Source organism: Scatophagus argus, chromosome 12 (assembly GCF_020382885.2).
Source record: "Scatophagus argus isolate fScaArg1 chromosome 12, fScaArg1.pri, whole genome shotgun sequence".
Taxonomy (NCBI): domain Eukaryota; kingdom Metazoa; phylum Chordata; class Actinopteri; family Scatophagidae; genus Scatophagus; species Scatophagus argus.
Genome location: NC_058504.1, coordinates 19,546,088 through 19,566,435, shown reverse-complemented (window position 1 = coordinate 19,566,435; position 20,348 = coordinate 19,546,088). Strand labels below are relative to the sequence as shown.

The following is a 20,348-nucleotide window of genomic DNA, read 5'->3' as shown; positions in this document are numbered from 1 at the left end:
TGTCAAGACTTTATTTCATAGTGTAAAGCCTGAGAAGGTGATCTTTTAACAATAAAAATATTATGAGCAGATTGAAGAATTATTTACATGGTTTTGAGTAAGTGTTGCATTCAAAATCTTAAGTAAAATATGCAAATGTATTACCAGCAAAATGTAGACATGCATTATTATTATTATGCATGTATGCAGCATTTTATTGTTACAGCAAGTCACACTAATTTTATTTTTTATAGACTGTTACATATTTCGTCTGTAATAGCATATTATATTTTATAAGATGATCATGGCTGGATTTACATGTTGGGGCAGAAGATGATTAGATATATGCATGTACAGTCCAACTCTCAAAGTCATTAAGTAGTAAGTTTGAAGTTAATCATATTTGTGGTAAGTGAGCACCGTGAGAAAAAGGATATTGGCCATTAAAGGAGGCTGGCAACCTCAGACCTCTTCCTCAAGATGAAGAAGGACTTCAGTGGCCACCGTTTTGACAAGATGACAACCACTTTCTGGAGGTTCAAGACACAAACTTCTGCAACGAAGGGGTCTGCATGCTCCACGACCGCTGAACGAAGTGTGTAAATGTAAGAGGGGACTATGCTGAAAATGAAATAGCCTAGGTTTTCTCTGGCCTTGAGCTTACTAAACACCCCTCAGAGATTTAGAGCTTTAATTAAATCATGTAAATCATCCAAATGAAAGTAATTTTTACTTGAACGATTCCAGTTCTCAGACATATTTGCAAAAAACAAGTCACTAAAGCCAACTGACATGTAATGATTGTGGGGCTCTTGGGGCCCTCCAGGGTCTCAGATAGTTGCCTACTTGGCCCGGTTCATAATCCATCCTTGAAAATGATATGTTTTGTATGAAATAATTAATCTATGTCCAAAACTGTGAAATAACTATAGTACAACATCCATCCATCCATTTTCTATACCGCTTATCCGTCAGGGTCGCGGGGAAGCTGGAGCCTATCCCAGCTGACTACGGGCGAGAGGCGGGGTTCACCCTGGACTGGTCACCAGTCAATCGCAGGGCCAACACACAAAGACAGACAACCACACACTCTCACACTCACACCTAGGGACAATTTAGAGTAGCCCATTAACCTAATGTGCATGTTTTTGGTATTGTGGGAGGAAGCCGGAGAACCCGGAGAAAACCCACGCAGGCACAGGGAGAACATGCAAACTCAACATAAAAGTTGAGTTAAACAAATGTAGTGAAGTGGAAGGGTAGAACAGCATCAAATGGATATACTCAAGTACCTCAAAACTTAAGTATACTTTGCGGCACTGTGAAGTAAGTAGTTAAATAGTTGAAGGCTGAGGCAGGCTGTAAAGAGCTAAATCTGCTGCAGCGGTGATGCGTCTGTCTGCAGCCTGAGAAGATTGTTTCATATGTCACAGTCATGATGTACAGCTAAGCTTTGAGAAAATGTAAACTCACATTTCTGGTATTTTTATAGCCCCTTTTGTTCATATTATCCCACTATATTATCTCTTCTGATCTTGCTGGAGCTGCGCTTCTGGAAGTACATTTATTCTTTTAAAAGCCCACATGGTGCCAAATAAAGTGAACTGCCCACTCACGTTTAAAAAATAGCTATTTTATATTGTTTCCGTGGCAGGTCCATGTATCATGCTCTTATGAAGCTGTGGGCCACTTCACATCATACATTACAGAGCACAGTGTTTGACTGAAATTCATAATGTCATTTAATAAAGGAGTTATTCATTTGTTAGGACTATTAATCAAGATTCAAACTTTGTTGATGTCCTGAACACTTTGCAGATAAGTGACTGACAGTGACATGCTGCCCTCTTTTAATGCAATAATATTAATCCCCCAGGATGTTAAGGTAGTAAAAAAAATCCCAGTGAATACTTATGCATCTGGATTTATAAAATATAGTAAATTAATATACAACTTCATTTTAGACAATAAAAAACTGGTCAGGCTATTCAATATCAGCTTATGTCTGGTGCTCATAAAAATATGGTAATAAAAATCTTTATTGCTCTTGGCATTACAGAACAATACAAGGAGAGCCCCTACTGCTAGCTCTTTAGTATTATTCATTAGCTTCTGATACAGGCCACTGGCTGCTCCTAACTTTGTGTATTTGTTTGCGTTTGTGCACGAGTGTGTGTGTCTGTGTGTGGCAGGGGCCTTTTAATAAAAAATGCCCTGCTGGGCTCTGCGTTGCCAGTTTGCCAATCAGAGCATAGCCACGATATGCAAATTACACACACACACACACACACACAGATGTAAACACACACATGCACACAGAGAGAGAAGGACTGTTTTGATCTACCAGGGCCATTACAGACATTTTAAAATCCTATGAATATAAAAAAGAGAGAGAGGGAGAAGGATGGAAGGGGAGGGAGATGAGAGAGATGAGTGAGAGAGCATCAGACACAGAGAGAGAGGGAGCAGAGATATGACTGGGGAGAAAAGTGAGAGGAAACAACATTTTCTGTTCTTTCTTGTTTGTTATTAAGTTCAGGGGCAGACTGAACGGGAGGATGCATCAGAGAGATTACATGGAAGATAGACGGTTAAGTAGCTCCGTCAGTCTTTCCTTGCCAATTTCTTTCCATTTTTCAGGTTTGTATATTGTTCCTTGATATTAAATCTGATCTGGCAACGAGAGATGATCCTTGCCACATTCGACACAAAGCCCGAGATTTATGGAAATACTCGGTATAAATAAACATGAAGCATGATTGGTTAATTGAACAAAAAGCATCCTGTAATCAGAACAAATACCTCATCTTTTTTAGTGCCAGGCACAACCACTGGTGATTTCATTGGACATTAATATAGAGAGAAACTTTAGATAGATAGATACTTTATTGATCCCGAGGGAAATTCTTTGAAGTCAAACTTAGAAACTTAGGAGTCAAACAACCATGACTGACGACAATGGACAGTGTTATTTGGTCTTTGTGATAAATTATTGACCCCAGGCATGAATTCATTAGCCTATAGAAAAACAGTTTTATCTTGGACCCTATGAGAGGAGAGGAGAGGAGAGGAGAGGAGAGGAGAGGCGGCTAATAGGGTGATTAGAGGGGAGGAGAGCTGCTGTTGAGAAAAAGACTTTGTGTTGGATTATTTTCTCCTCTTAAGAGCTTACAGAGAAACAGCCGGTGTTTTACACCTCAGCTCCTAACACCCCTAAATCCCCTGATTTAGACTTAAACTGCATAGAGAGGATGGAGAGTATGAAGGGAGGAAGAAGAAGAGAGGTGGAAGGAAAGAAAAGTGAAGAAAAAGGGAAAAATAGAATAACAAGGCCGGGCCGATAAGACAACAGAAGACGAGTCAAGGAGGAAGTTTAAGGAAAAGAGGAGTTCATTTACAGCCTATAATGTTGTAATCACACATTTTTAGCATCCAAGACATCATATTTGTCGAACTTGAAGAAACAGACTAAGTTTACCAACTTTAATTTTAATTCGTTTTGAGCACAAAGGTGAAAGATGGATGTTCACAACATGAGAAATAGAAATCTGACTTTCAGGTGTTATTTTCTCACTGATGAAGGGAAAAGCCAAGGCTCTGAATGACAAAATCGTGTGGTGTGTATTTGTGTGTCACAAGCTCGCTCGCTTGTCATCCCGCGAGTGTGTCTGCATCACTGTGGTGTGAAATACTGCAGCAGTGCTTTTGGCTGCGGCGTAAACACACACAGCTTACCTGTGAAGTCACTCGGGTCTCACCTCATTTTATAGCTCTGTGGACGTCAGCGTCCGGGCTGAGGTCCAACACTGGCACCTGCGATGGTGCTGAGATGTCTCTGTTGGGCAGGGTGTGCAGAAGCAGCTTATTCTTTAACACATTCTATTGTATTTCTGCGGAGACAGTGGGGAGAAACAAATGAGGAACATAGAAAGGATATCAAGACACTCCAATAACAATTTAGAGTTTTCGAGTCGGTCATCAGAGCATACCATACTGTATTTTACTCTATTTTCTCAAAATCCTCTTTTTCTAAAAGTTTTTTTACACCATTGTACCTCCAGCAAACTTGTGTTTTAAACTATATGAGAACAACGACAAAAAACTCCATCTATTCTGCTGCTTTAAGTGTTGAGTGATATCAGGCCACTGTTGTTACGTTTCCGTTCAGATCCTCTTATCATTTAGAATCTTCATTCCCATTTTCTAACTTTTCTATTTATAGAACTGGTTTTCTATGTTAGCATAGGATTTGCTGTTACTTAACAGTGTTCAGGTTGCTGCAATGAAAGAATGAACAACACAATCTTCTCCTTCCAAATGAAAAGTTGAACAATTATAAGCATAAAACAGTGAAACCAGTGAAATGTTTACTGCTTTTGGCTGCTTTTCTCTTGCTGTTTGACAAGTCAGCTTTCACAATATAGACAATGTAGTGGACTAGCTGACCATTACACCAACTGGGATTTTAATGACATTGCATTCTAAAGACATAGGCATTAACATGGAGTTGGTTCCCCCTTTTCAGCTTTAACAGTTTCCACTCTTCTTGGAGGGCTTTCCACAAGATGTTTCTGAGGGAATCTTTGCCCATTCATGCAGTAGAGCATTTGTGAGGTGAGACCCTGATGTTGGACCAGAAGGTCTGGCTCACAGTCTCTGTTCCAGTTCATCCCAAAGGTGTTGGATGGGTTTGAGGTCAGGGCTCTGTGTGGGCCAGTCAACTTCTTCCACACCAAACTCATCCAGCCATGTCTTTATGGAGCTTTGCTTTGTGCACTGGGGCACAGTCATGCTGGAATAGAAAAGGGCCTTCAACAAACTGTTGTCACAAAGTTGGAAGCATAGCATTGTGCAAAATGTCTTGGTATGCTGAAGCATTAAGATTTCCCTTCACTAGAAGTAAGGGGTCAAGTCCAACCCCCTAAAAACAGCCTCACACCACACCTAAATCCAATAGTAAAGACCTGCATCTGAATACTTTTGTACATATAATGTATGACGATGTCTTTAAAGTGACACAGTCACAAGAGCAATGGGAAATTGAGGGAAATACAAGTCACCATTGGCAGATTTTGCTTTGTATCTCCAATAATATGCATACATTTAAAAACAAAACTGACTGCAGCTTCCTTGAGATCCCAGGACTGGTGCACTCTTGACACATGCATAAAAACTGATTTTGAGAAGACTAGATTCCATTATGTGGCACAACAGTGAAACTAAGTCTCATGCCACTGGATGAATTTAAACTTTTAGTTTTGAACATTTTTAGAGATGTGTGAAATTGTTTTTGGTGCTGCTTGCGTGTGACTCGCTGTGTCTTGTTGAGCATCCCATCTATGTTTTATTTCTCCGGCTGTATTCAAATCCATGCTGCAAGAGATCTCAGTGAGGCGACCTGCTTTATTATCGGTCTTATATGTTAAAAACATGTTGATCACGCATTGGTTGAAATGATGCCATTAATTTTGTGGACAAAAGGAATTTATACACTCCTCTGGGAATCATGTACATGTGTGCATGGATAAACATACAAATGTGCAGAGAAACAGACACACACACAAACACATAGGCACACACAGTTGATTCCCTATTGTACATCTGAGGACCCTCGAACCTCCACCCGTCCCACCCACCCCTCAAGAAGCACTTATTTCGTTAGTACACAGACATCATGCTGAGAACCACACACAGAGAGACCACACACACAGCAAGCACAAACACACACTCAAACACATCCTGCCAACAGAACAAATCAAATATACTCAGCTTGAAATTTGCTTCCACACATTGCTGTCAATCATGCCCTTTTTATGCTCTTAATTAAAACAGTGTGTGTGAGCCCTTTTCTTCCCATTAATGTAGATGAGTGAGTGTGTGTGTGTGTGTGTCTTTTATGTTTTTAAAAGGGGTTTTCTTTTCTCTCTGAATGCATCTGTATTTGAGAAAGAGATCCAGTGTGTGTGGGTCCATGTAGGAGGTGTTCTATTCGCAATTAATCACAGTAGTGAATCTCCCTCCCCTTGTCATATAATGTAGATGTCATCAACAGTGGTAACTCCACAGTGCTGCTCCTGTATAATATGTGGTTCAAGTGATATTGTTTATCTTAATAGCATTTAATTAAACTCTTAACATCGTTATAGGCTACTGTACCATATTCCTATAGATTGCACTGACAGTTTTACAGCGTGACGTAATATAACACCATGGCCTCAGGTGACCCAACAACACATAGGCCTATCGGGTATGAAACTCTGCTTCAATAGCTTTTGGAGATGGAGCTATTGAAGAAATAGAGGATCTGTTCCACAAGCAAAAAAAATCACAGTCAAAATGAAAATTTACACATTTTCAACAGTGTAAATGACTGAAAATCTCGGAGCATCATATCATTCAACAGTAATTTGTGTGGCTTACTCTTTATGTCTAGCTATAGTACCGAAAAAGTACCAGATATTGTTGTTTACTTAGTATTTCTACAGAACCACTTTTTTTATTTTAAACCTCGGGGATGAACTCACAAACATTTAACTTTAATGTGTTGTGTGTAAAAAAAAAAAAATGCCTTTATGATCTCATCTCTTTTTCCTTTGCTTATCCGAGTCTGGGTCACGGGGGACAACAGCCTCAGCAAAGAAGCCCAGACATGTATGATGTCTCAACTAATTTGGAAGTCAGTGGTCCAGTATGGGGCGGCACGGTGGTGCAGTGGTTAGCACTGTCGCCTCATAGCAAGAGGGTTCCAGGTTGGAATCCCGGTCTGGGCCGTTCTATGTGGAGTTTGCATGTTCTCCCTGTGCCTGCGTAGGTTTTCTCCAGGTTCTCCGGCTTCCTCCCACAATACCAAAAACATGCACATTAGGTTAATTGGCTACTCTAAATTGCCCCTAGGTGTGAGTGTGAGAGTGTGTGGTTGTTTGTCTTTGTGTGTTGGCCCTGCGATTGACTGGCGACCAGTCCAGGGTGAACCCCGCCTCTCGCCCGTAGTCAGCTGGGATAGGCTCCAGCTTCCCCGCGACCCTGACGGATAAGCGGTATAGAAAATGGATGGATGGATGGTCCAGTATGCAATGTACACCAGTCTTCTGCAGTGAGAATGGACTTTTCAATATATTTATATATATATATATATATATATATATATATATATATATATATATAAGCTCATTGCCTTGATAAAAAGGATGTAAAGGGTTCTCAAATAAGTGATTTCCATTTCCAATTCTTTTATTTATTTAATGATCAGAATTCTTGATGTTGACCAGCTTCCTCACCTTCACCACTCAGGTGCTGTTTTGTTGCACCCTTGGATAATTAGACTTGTTGTTCTTAAAAACACCTCTGTTCAAGGGCAGGGCTTTTAACTCATATTAACTCATATTACTCACTAAATATTTAGAAAAGAATAAAAATCACCAGCATGCACTGCAAATTTAATCTAAGAAATACAGAGCCAGGACACAGATTATGTGACAATGAAGCACAATAAGTTGAACCTGGGAAGTTTGGAACTGGCAACTGACCACAGCCAGCTGTGCAGTGACATTACTGTGAAATGATGTGCTGTGGAGTTTAAATTGATATGTACAGTCAAACTATGAGCAAATCTTCTTACAATGAGGTTAATAATAAACATAAGTCATCTGTTTTAGCTATCAGCTTATCAATTCTGCAGGAAACTTTTGCTAATTTCAGTGACACAGCTTCTGCAGATGGATGACTGGGTCATACTAATGCGGATTGAAGCGTTTAGCTTGGCTAGCCAGCTCCAGGGTGTGATCCATCAGAAAACAAGGCTAATGTTTTCAGCTAAACCACTCCTGGTGCAATTATATGGTCCACTGGCATTGATCATAGCTTCTCTTCTTCAGTCTATTCTCCTCTATCCCTTTCTCGCCCATTCCCCTTTAATGGCTAAGTCAGTGTTAAATGTTTGATAAATGAGTTTTGAGACTGCTTTCTCATGGATTTATTAAAATTCTATAAAAACCCTCTTTTCAGTGAGTGTGTGCAGAGAGAAAAGTAGACTATTTAGTGTGTGTGTGTGTGTGTGTGTGTGTGTGTGTGGACACATATTTCATTACACAGTCATATTGTGAGTACCTGCCTTACTTATGGGGACAAAACTTTAGGAGTTTGTTTATGGTCATTTTTGACCGTTATTCCTGAAATGCATTTGTGTGTCTGACATTGATATCTAATTCATCCCAAAGATGTTCTGTCGGGTTTTGGTCAAGACTCTGTGCAGGTCAGGCAAGTTCTTCCACACCAAACTCGTTCATCCATGTCTTTACCTTGCTTTGTGCACTGGTGAGCAGTCATGCTGGAACAGGAAAGGGCCATCCCCAAACTGTTCCCACAAAGTTGGGAGCATGGAATTGTCCAAAATCTCTTGGTATTCTGACACATTGAGAGTTCCTTTCACTGGAACTAAGAGACCAAGTCCAGCTCCTGAAAAACAACCCCACACCATAATCCCCCCTCCACCAAACTTCACACTTGGCACAATGCAGTCAGACAAGTACCATTCTCCACCAGCTTCTGACATTATTCTGTCGTCACAGCAGCCCATTCCTGTTGCAAAAATTCAAACAAATTTTCTTTGTTTTGGGGCTTGTGGCTCTCTATTTTGAGTTTGATGATGTTCCACAGGTTTTCAATTGGATTTAGATCTGGTGATTGAGCAGGCAAAGACATGGTTCCTCCTAACCAGTAAGTTGGCTGGAGTGGGCATGAACTCAAAACTGGATTCATCACTGAAGAGAACCTTAGCCCAGTCATCAACAGTCCAATCCTTGTGGTCCCTAGCAAAGAGTAACCGGGCATTCCTCTGCCTTTCGTTGATGAAAGGCTCCTTCAATGCCCTGTGTGACTTCAGACCAGCTTCAAGAAGTCGGTTTCAAACTGTCCTTGCTGAACAGGTCACATTTCTCAACAGTGCCCACTCATTTTTAAGGTCCCTGGAGGTCTGATGACGATTCCTGACACAGGAACGGACGAGTGCATGGTCCTCTCATGGGGTAGAAAGATGTTTCCTGCCTCGACCAGCTAGCAATTTAGTAGTACCATGTTCGGCTTGCTTTTTCTTGGTGTAATGAATGGCTGTCTTGGAGATCTTGGAGCAGTGCTGCTTATGACATGAAATTGCCTCTTATATACCCTGGAAATACAATTAAGCTTAAGCATGCCAAATAGGACATAAAATGTTATGGAATCAGCTGCATTTTTTGTCGTGTTCATTATGTTATATACCTTCAGTGGTACTAGGCATTAAAATGAACATGAAATTGAAGAAAACAAGGGGGGTTTAATAATTTTTGCCATCTCTACTCTCTGTTGAGAGTTGCACACACACAAGGTCAAACATGTACTGACATGGATATTAGAGACAGTGTCACCATGACCACTTTTTTAATATATATATATATATATATATATATATATATATAGAATAGGCTGGGTTAAATTAAGATGTAGTTTTTGTAAGATTCAAATCTAAACCATTTTGTAAATGTACAGTTTTTAGTACAACGAGATGAAAACATGACTGAAAGCCAGCATTTCAATGCCTAAAGAGTTGAGTGATGACTGGAGTCATCTGTATAGTTGTCCGTTTTTGAATACTTTTGATTTTACCTTTATATTTCAGCTTAAAAATGGTTTACCTTGCCTTGTTTGGTATCATTTTTTCAGCACAACCTGTCAAGTGTGACTATAATGTAAATTTAAATTTCTAAATTTTTCATTTTGACATACTGGACCTAAAATCACACAAAAATGTAAAATCCGAGTGGGAAAAAGCCCCCCCCCAGCAAGAAGAAAACAATTCACGCCCCCCCCCCCCCCCCCCCCCCACACACACACACTCTCCGCCGCGACTATACATAATAGTAATAATAATATGTAATAATATTTAATATGTAATAATATGATGCTAACAATGCTCGTTGGTTTACTGAAGTAGCATTCACAAAGCGGGATGATTGTTGGCAATATTCGGCACGTTTTCGCTGAAAAAACTCCAGCGGCTTATCAGCATGATTGGGATGTAATGTCTTCAAGTGGCGCCTTAATTTATTTTGCTTCATGCTGTCCGCTGCCAGCACTTTTAGACACAGTAAACACACCGGTCTGTCGTCTCCTTAAGGGTTCGTTTACTGCACTTCATATTGCTTGCTCGGTGCAAAAAAAACCGCTACACCATAGAGCTAATACTCCCTGCGCACACTCTGACAATGAGAGCGCCACTGCCAACTACTGTAGTGGATGTGCAATTACACTTTATTCTAGTACGGCAAAAAAAAGCATGTTCCCCAGGGTCACACGCGCCCCCCCTGGCATCGCACCGGCGCGCCCCACTATTTGAGAAGGACTGCCTTACACTGAGCCGGTGTTTACTGCGTCTTCTTGCATAAAACTCGCACCGAACGCGCACCAAATGTAGCGACAATGTTCAGGAAAAAACATCGCGAATATTGTTTATCATAACTCGGCTTTTACTTACATATTAAGAAAAATTAAAAACTTGTATGTAGTTTGAAGTGCCCACTTTTGACTCAAATTAAAACAGAGACTCAGCAAGGCTGCGTCTTGCAGCTACGTCATCTTAAATTGGTCACGTGACAAGAACGCGGCGGTGCGTCCAGGGCCGCCCGAGAGTTTTAAGATGTTTTTAAAAGTAAACACACACACACACATACACAGAAGGGAATGACATCACGGTGCCGTGATGTCATGAGTATTTCGACTTCTACTGGCTTTGAAGTCTTTGATCTCAAAATCTATAAAAGCTCAATAACTTACATACACAACCTCATTTGTTTAATTTCTCTGAAAATCGTTCAGCGGTTCAGTGATTTAACACTCTTTGACTTCAAGTCAATTTCAACAATGGAGAAAAAGAACGAATTGAAATACCTGAAGTGGAAGATATCCACGCTGACTCATAAATATGACGAAGGACTTGAGTCCTGGGCAAAGGACTCTTCTGAGAAAATCTCCACAATAAATAGTCTGAAAAAGGAAATACAACATCTAAAAGCAGAGGCAAAAGCCGCCAAGGACAGTGAGAGTGAACTAAAACAGAAATTAGTTACCTGCCAGGCTAACAATAAAAAAGTTGTCGATCACTTGGAAAAATCTCTCAAGCTCAAGAGCGATAAATGTGATGATTTCCTTCAGATGCTAGTTAAATCAGAGGAACGCTCCAAGAAAATGTTAACAGAGGTGAAACTGGAGCATGAAAAAATGAAGTTAAACTACGAGTTAAGTATGCAAGCAGACTTTGACAACAAACTGGCACAGAGTGACACTATGTTAAAAAAGAAGGCAGAAGAGGTAAGAACCCATCAAACTGAAATAGAACAAATTAAGAAAGAGTGCCAAGAGTTGGAAGAAAAGCTCAAAAAGGTTTTGGAAACTTTACAAAACGAGCGTATTGAAAATGCAGAAGAAAGAAAAAGATACATTAATATTGAAGAAGAGAAAAAAAAGATAAGGAAGGAAGTTATGCTTGAATATCGTACTAAAATTCACATCTTGAAAGAAAACATTGAGGAGGCAACCCAAGAAAGCGTTAGGCTGGAAAAGGAGATAAAAATAAGAGATTGGAAAATGCATGAATTAAAGAGAACTTTGGAAGAAAAAATCAAAACAGTCAAAGACAAAATCATGGAGGCAGCAGTTTTTAAGAAGGAGAAAGATGAAGTAACAGAGCATTTACAAAGTGAAAAACATAAAAATGCTCTTTTAAAAGTGCACATACGAGAAGTGCTAGAACAAAACAAGCATCTAGAGGACAAGGCGAGGCAGGAAAGGTCCAAGAACACAGAGTTAATTGAACACATGCATAAAATCGTAACCACAAATGATGACCTGATTGAAAAAAACAGCTCTTTAAAATCTACACTTAAGGTCTCTGAGACAAACACAAAAAGCTTGACGGAAAAGGTCCGCAAATTAGAAATCACTCTGCTAAGATTTAAGGAAGATCTAGTAGAGTGCATGTCTGAGATCACTGAGCCCAAGGAATTAAAAAGCAAAATCATAGCTCTCAAAAGACGCTATGTAGATGAAGATGAAAGTGTGCAGATGGATGCAATCGTTAAGATGCCGTATCAACTAAAGATTGAGTGTCTCACCACAAAGCTTGAGCACTGTGACAAGGTCATGCAGAATCAGTCCCATATGATAAAGATTTTGGAGGAGCAGATTCAGCACAAGGATGAAGAGTTAATCAAGACAAGAAAAACCTACGTCAAATTCATTAATGAGGAGATTAGAAAGATGCACTGTATGAAACAGGAGCTAAAGGAAACCTCTCAACAGCTTCATAAGGCATCAAAGTCAATACAGAAGAAAGTCAGATCTTGGCTAAATAAGAGAGTCCTTCAAAAATCCGGTGTTCCCTCAAATGTTGTAGAGGAAGACATAACCCTTTACCCAGATGACTGGCAGCCACCAAGCCTCCCAGATAATAGTAATATCATATCACCTGAGGATCCCCCAACAGATGATAATATCATGTCTGAGTCACGTCCTTGTACGGATGACAGCAGTATCACACATGTGGAGCCTTTCATGAATGATGGTCTCCCAATAGTCAGCATCTAAAACTCCCCTTAATTAAGAAACCACCTCCAAAATCATCCTCCTCTTTTTTTCCTGGACAGCAGCACTATGTCTCAGCGTCATGGTGCTGCGTTTCTTAGCAGCATGGTGGCTCTGTGTTTAGTGCTGTTTCCTCACAAAAGGTTTCAGTTCAGCCCAGTTCCCCCTGTGTGTGTGTCTTCATAAACGTGTGACTATGGGTTTACTCCGAGTGCTTCGGTTTCCTCCCATACCACAACGATGATATTAAAAAAAAAAAAAAAAACAATACACGTGTATATATATATATATATATATATATATATATATATATATATATATATATAAACACTAGCATTTTAGTATAGGATATTCCTCTGGAAGTGTAAAGAATGCAGAACACACACACAGCTATGACTGTAAGTTTCCATTATTGTGACAGATGTCTTCCCAAAACATGTAAACAGATTCTGACTGGCTGTTCAATGGGTATCATATCACACTGGTGTACATTGCAATGGGTATGATATTCCACAATGCTAATAATTCACAAATCAGCCTCCTATCAGCATCCTATCCTATGAAGCTAAGGAAACTACGAAACGTGTCATTATGGACCAGCTACAGTAGACTCCTCTCATTCCATACAGTACAGGTGTGGACCATTTTTATGTGTAAGTATAGTGTAACAGATATAATAGAAAAACTGAATAGATATTTAGACTGAATTTAGACCGGTCTCGTCACTAAGCAGTTTGTTCAAGGATTCAAGGAGCTTTATTGTCATTTCACACATGTAGACACATGAGGTGGAACGAAATTATTTTCCCTGGTCCCAGCATAAGCCCAATAACCAATACTAACTGCTATAAATATAAAACAGCACTATATAAATAAAAGTGTAAGAAATATACCAGAATAAAAAAATATAAACAATGTCAGGGATGACAGCAATATTTACAGCGGTATTGTGCAAATGGCAGGGTAGTGCAAATGAAAAAAGTAGTGCAAAGTTCTTGTGCAAGATGGCTACACTGTGGGTGGTTGTCAAGGAAGCGGGGGGAGGGGGGGATTTAATATGTGTGTGTGTGTGTGTGTGTGTGTGTGTGTGCTGGGTTGGGGATGGGGCTGCAGAGGTCCTCCAGCGTTCAACAGTCTCACAGCTTCTGGAGAAGCTGTTCCTCAGTCTGGTGGTCCTGCTCTTGATGCTCCGCAGCCTCCTGCCTGAGGGAAGAGGGGCAAACAGTTTGTGTAAGGGGTGGATGGGGTCCTTCATGATGCAGGAGGCCCTTTTCCTGCACCTGGAGGTGCAAATGTATTACAGTTTAATTAAAGAGTTTGGTCTAGACCTGCTCTAATTGGAAAGTGTCATGAAATAACTTTTGTTGTGAATTGGCGCTATATAAATAAACTGAATTGAATTGAATTGAAATGTCTGTGGTTGTGGATAGGCTGTGTCCCACAGTCTTCTGTGCAGCCTTCACCACCCTCTGCAGAGCCTTCTTCTCTGCCGCAGAGCAGCTGCCGTGCCACACAGTGATGCAGGAGCACAGGACGCTCTCCACCACACATCTGTAAAAAGATGTCAGGACTGAGCTCCCCATTCCGGCACGCCTCAACCTCCCGAGGTTGTAGAGACGCTGGTGTGCCTTCTTGATGAGGCAGGAATAGATAGATAGATTTATTGATTCCAGGCTGGGAAATTGCAGTGCAGCAGCAGCAATACACACAACAAGCTAAACAAAAGGTTAAAAATAGCAAAATAAAAAGTGGCATATATAAAATATATATAAATATATATAAAATAAATAAATATATTAAAAAGTATATATAGTGTAAGGTGCCAGTAGAATGTAAAGTGCGTAGTGGCTGTATGTTATGACCAGAGTTTTAGCTGTTATTGTACAGTGTGATGGCATGTAGCAGGAAAGATTTCCTGTATCTGTCCCTTCGACAGCGGAGCTGTAGCAGCCTGTGGGAGAAGGTGCTCTGCTGTGTGTCTACTGTGTGGTGGAGAGGGTGCTGTTCATTGTCCATGATGGATAACAGTTTGTTCAGTGTCCTCCTCTCCACCACGGTCTCAAAAGACTCCAGCCTGAGACCGAGTACACAGCCAGCCTTCTTGATTATCTTATCAAGTCTTTTAGTGTCGCTGGCTCTGATGCTGCTGCCCCAACACACCACAGCAAAGAAAATGGCGCTGGCAACAACAGACTGGTAGAAGATCTCCAACATCTTGCTGCACACGTTGAAGGATCTCAGCTTCCTCAGGAAATAGAGTCTGCCTATCCCCTTCTTGTACACAGCCTCAGTGTTAGAAGTCCAGTCCAGTCTGTTGCCGATCACCACTCCCAGGTATCTGTAGTCCTCCACCTCCTCCACCACCTCCCCCCGATCTGTAGTGGCTGTGAAGGTGTCCTCTTCCTCCTGAAATCGATCACCATCTCTTTGGTCTTGTTGAAATTCAGTCCCAGGTGATTCTGCTCGGACCACCAGTGTCCTGTTGTCCACCAGTGTCCTGTACTCTCCCTCCTCTCCCTCTCTAATACTCCCGACAACAGCGGAGTCATCAGAAAACTTCTGCAGGTGACATGACTCAGAGTTGTACTGGAAGTCAGTGGTGTATAAGGTGAAGAGAAAGGGAGAACGCACAGTTCCCTGTGGAGCTCCTACATCACTGACCACCACATCAGACAGGACGTTGCCCAGCCCGACAAACTGTGGCCTGCCTGTCCAGGAAATCCTTACAATCCGCCCCCCCCCCTACCATCCAAATGCAAATGGGCTCGTTGCAGCAGGTAGATGACAGCATCGTCAACTCCTAAATGGGGCTGGTAGGCAAATTGCAAGGGGTCAAGAAACGTCCTCACCTGTGGCCTCAGCTGGGCTAAGACCAGTCTCTTCAGGACCTTCATCACGTGAGATGTGAGGGCGACTGGTCTGTAGTCTGCCGGGTCAGATGGCCTTGACCTCTTGGGAACTGGAACCAGGCAGGACATCTTCCACAGTGTCTGGACTTTCTCTCGACTCAGGTTGTACAGATGTCCCAGTACAGGAGACAGCTGGCTGGCACAGGTCTTCAGCATCCTAGGGGTGATGCCATCAGGACCTGCAGCCTTCTGCTGATGTAGTTTTTCTAGCTGCCTCCTAACCTGGCCTGTAGTCACTGTTGGGCTGATGATGTCTTTGCTGGAGTTTGGCTTCCAGTTTTCTCCTGTAGTTGTCCTTACATGTCCTCAGCATGTCTCTGAGTTCATGCTGCACCCTCCTCTGCTCCTCTCTTGTCTCTGAATCTGTATCTGAAAGCCTTCTTCTTCTTGTTCAGAAGTGCCTTCAGGTCACTGGTGATCCAAGGCTTGTTGTTGGAGTAGCAGTGCAAGGTCCGGGCTGGCATGGTGGTGTCCTCACAGAATTTGATGTACTGAGTAATGCAGTCAGTCATCATATTGATACTCTCCCCATGCGGCTCACAGAGTACATCCCAGTCTGTTGACTCGAAGCAGTCCTGCAGTGCCTCAGCAGCCTCATGTGTCCACCTCCTCACCGTCCTGGTGTGCACGGGCTGGGGACATACTTGGGAGTCATCATGACCAAGTTGTGGTCTGACCTGCCGGGGGGGGGGGCGTCATATGCATCCATGGCATTAGCATACAGGAGATCCAGTGTCTTATTGTCTCTGGTGGGGCAGTCAACATACTGGTGAAAATTATTTAAAGTTTTGTCCAATGAAGCATGATTAAAATCTCCTGTAATAACCATGAATGCATCCGGGTGTTCAGTCTGTAGTTTGGCCGTGGTGGAGCTGATGACTTCACAGGCCACTGCTGCATCCGCTGATGGGGGGATGTAAACAGCGATAACAATGGTGGATGTGAACTCTATTGGTAAATAATACGGCCGCATTCGAACCCCTAGCAGTTCAATGTCCGGTGTACAGATCCGTTCCTTCACGCTAACATGTCCGGGATTGCACCACCTCTCACTCACATAAAGTGCAAGCCCGCCACCCTTCTTCTTCTGACTCTTGGAACAGTCTCTGTGACCTCGTATCAAACTGTAACTTGGGAGCTCAACGCTGTTGTCCGGGATGTGTGAGTGCAGCCATGTTTGGCTGAAGCAAAATATGCTACGCTCACGGTATTCCCTCTGGGTCTTCACTAGCGCTGCCTGTTCATCTGTCTTATTCCCCAAAGACCTCACGTTTCCCATTATGATCACTGGGACCACTGGTTTATGTCTTCTCCTCCTCTCCCTACGTTTGACTCCGGACCTGCAACCCTGGCGTCTCCTCCGTAACTCCTGCGGGACCACAGGTCTGTCTCACGGGCCTACACAGCGCAATCAGCTGTTCGTGGGTGTAAACAATGCCCCCACTGCTATTGGCAACGTTCTCTGTTACAAAGAGTAGTAAAAGTAACAGAAAAACGCGGAGAAGAGTAATAAAACTTAATCCAGCCATCGCCACACCCTGCCACACCCTGAGAAAACAACTGAGCAGGAATAAACCAACAATATATTAAAAAACATGACGAGAGCTGCGGCTGCAGGCTGCCATCTGGGACAGCGCCATCTTGGAAAATTGATTGTTCCAGGTGAGGTCGTCCATTATGTGGTTGCCCAGGTACCTGCGTCCAACTACAGCTGTATCATCAGCAAACTTCACAATCAGACAGCTTGGATGTTGCGCTGAGCAGTCATGTGTGAGCAGGGTGAACAGGAGGGGGCTCAGCACACAGCCCTGGGGGGAGCCAGTGCTGAGGGTGATGGGGAGGAGGAGATGTGGATCTTTACGGACTGCGGCCTGTCTGTCAGGAAGTCCAGGGCCCAGTTGTAGAGAGTGGAGCTCAGTCTGAGAGTACTGAGTTTGTGGATCAGTGTCTGTGGAATGATGGTATTGAAGGCAGATGTAAAGTCCACGAAGAGCAGACGGACATAGGAGTCCTTATTCTCTAGGTGGGTGAGAGCTGTGTGGACCACAGAAGATATGGCATCCTCTATGGATCGGTTCTTCCTGTATGTGTCCTGGTGTGGGTCCACAGTGACATCAATGCAGTTTGATACTCATCTACAGTTTAAAACATTACCAGGGACTGCAAGTACTTCATACTTTGTAGGAATGTTTAAAACAATGTGGATGAGTTGGGGGAAACTCTGGGCCTTTCCATGTGGAGTTTGCATTTTATGCTTTAACATGTCCAAGAGGACACTTAAAAAAGCTCCTATTTGATTCATGATCCACTGTTGGTGAACGCGTAATGACAGGAAAGTCCTATGTTAGGTTCGCAATGCACACACACACACCCATCTTAACGCATGCACATGCTAAAGGAAGGCCAATTAGCACAAATGATAGGCTTTTTTGAAGCAATGTTTCAGTGACGACATTTAATTGGATGGTAAATCAACTCCTTATCTGCCTCTCCACAGCTTGGTGTGGGGAGACTAAGATTGAGAATGAGGGGAGAGAAACAGAGGGAGGGTAAGCAAGTGAGATGTAAGAGAGAGAGGAAGAGGGGAGGGAATGAATGAACAAAGAAATGAGAGCGGGAGAAAAAAACTGATAAATGTGTATAAATGTGTACAGTACTATAATGTAACCTTAGTCACTTATGCTACTGTGGAAACTCTGGGACTTTATAATGGTCTTGGCAGACAGGAAGCAGTTAGTTTAGAAAGGGTTAGAGCAACGACAATATACACAACAGTGTCACAACAGTATATTTACTGTCTAAGTATTAGTGACTTAGTCAGGGGTAGGGGGGTGATGAGTAAGAGAGATGAGGAAAAGATTTGTCCATCTTCAGCATTAGAGTAATGGATACTGTACGGTGACTATGAACACCACTTTAGTGATTTATCTGCAGCAAATTAAAGACAACTTTTCACGTGAGACGTATCAAATCAATGTGTATAGAGACAACGCGATTTGACAGGTGCAGCCTGTTCAACAATCCTTAGATTGTGTTTCCATCACTTTTGGGGACATTACACAGACTTCCATTCATTTTCTGGAGGTTTAACCACAACAACAAACATTACTTGCCTGATCTTAACCTACTGTAACCAAACCCTAACCTCAGCCTAACCTTAAAGCAAGTCTTCACCCTAATATTTAATGATTTACATTGTGGGAACTTGCATTTCGTCCCCATAAGTAAGCGGGCTCCTCACAATGTGACTGTGGAAACAGATTTTTGTCCCCACAACTACAGGAATAAACTTACATACACACACACACAAATAGTCTCCTCTGAGGGCAGTGTTTCTGATCTGTGCTGGTAATACCAGTGATGGCGGTCACTCCAGCTCTGTAAACAGCTGAAATATGGATGATGAAAGGAGCAGATGAAACTGAATAAAGGAGACAAAAAAATCCTTGAAGATTTTCCAAACCCTGTTGGACCTCAGTCTGAACTATATACAACTCAAAACATCAATCGCACCAACTGGATGATTGACGGGTTTTATTTGACTTTGACATTTTTCATGAGGGCAATGAAACATTTTTTTTTTCCTTTTGTGGCACATGTTGGTCTCTCCAGTGGAGGATGGACATGTTAAAAGATGAAGTTCAGTTACTTTGTGTAATTTAGCCAACAAATAAACTTTGAGAAAAAACTGAGAAAATAGTGTAAAGATAATTCTGAAATGGGGGAGGATGAGTTAATAGCTCTCAGTGGACAGTGCAGGAGAAAGTGTTTACATTCTTCAGGCGCTGGATTTAATTCTGTTTGACTTTGTCTTCACATACCTCTCTGTTTTTTGCTCATTATTCTCTTATCTTCTCCCTTTGTATATCTTTCATCTTTCCTCTCTGCCAATCGCAAGTCAGATGTTACTTGTAGATATGAATAGGCTGGGTTGTTTTTATTAATTCACATTTTGTCATCCCACATGCTTTCACTGAGTCATTCATCTCCCATACACACACACACACACACACACACAGAGGAGCCTGTTTTTGTAGTCTCAAACACATTACTATAATTACCTCTTAATGATTTTTAATTCTAGTACAAAAGAAACAAGACGCTCTGGTGGGTTTGAAACATGAAAAGGCACCTCTATAGAAAAGAAAATCACATTAAATGTGTTTGTTGTATAATTTTGTATGCGTCTGCTTGTGGAGTATAAACTGGCTCCTTGTTAATGACACAAATTCATGTAATGAGCACTCATTCTGCCAATCAGAATGAAGTGTCTGGCGATAATTAATGTTCATGTGGGATATTAGATCTAATAATGTTTATCTGTACAGTGATGACTGTACAAATGATCAGTGAATCAAACTGTTCTCTGCTCCTCACTGTGGGTTCATGATCATTTTAAACCAATGATTCAAAGTTCTACAATTAATTAAGAAAAAGAATAAGCACATAATTTCATGATATGAGTACAATGTGCGCATGTGACCACTTAATCAAAAATGTCTCTGATAACCACCATCAAACTGTGCAGCTCTCGGGCTAGATCTTCTCTGGAGCGGAGAGCAGTGCACTGGACAGACTGCAGGAAGTTGAATCACTAAGCTTGTCTTGGGCACAAGAGATGTCTCTTGGGTTTTTTTTTTTTTGGTTTGTTTTGTTTTGTTTTTTTGTTAGCCAACTGTTTATCATTAGTTGGTTTTGTTAGGTTTTGTATTGAGCACTGAGAGCATTTTCTGTCAAAAAGGTACGCCGTCGCTGACGCAGAGGGCTGAACCCCAATGCAGAGTCACATAAAAGGCTGGGAGGCAGGAATACGAAAAAAGTATTATTTTAATATAAACCAAAAAAACC

The 20,348-nt window shown here is 41.7% G+C and overlaps 2 protein-coding genes across 2 annotated transcripts in view; both read left to right on the top strand.

Annotated features, from left to right (window-relative positions):
* The window catches only part of aff2 (AF4/FMR2 family, member 2), a 99,255-nt gene that overhangs the window by 19,038 nt on the left and 59,869 nt on the right, over positions 1 to 20,348 (top strand).
* On the top strand, positions 10,749 to 12,874 carry LOC124068208 (cilia- and flagella-associated protein 57-like). Its single transcript, XM_046406228.1, has one exon. The coding sequence runs from the start codon at positions 10,873 to 10,875 to the stop codon at positions 12,592 to 12,594; it is 1,722 nt and encodes a 573-aa protein (XP_046262184.1). The 5' UTR covers positions 10,749 to 10,872; the 3' UTR covers positions 12,595 to 12,874.

Bases quoted from the DNA above. Each gene is read 5' to 3' on its own strand.
- LOC124068208 (XM_046406228.1), top strand. From the start codon at position 10,873: ATGGAGAAAAAGAACGAATTGAAATACCTGAAGTGGAAGATATCCACG.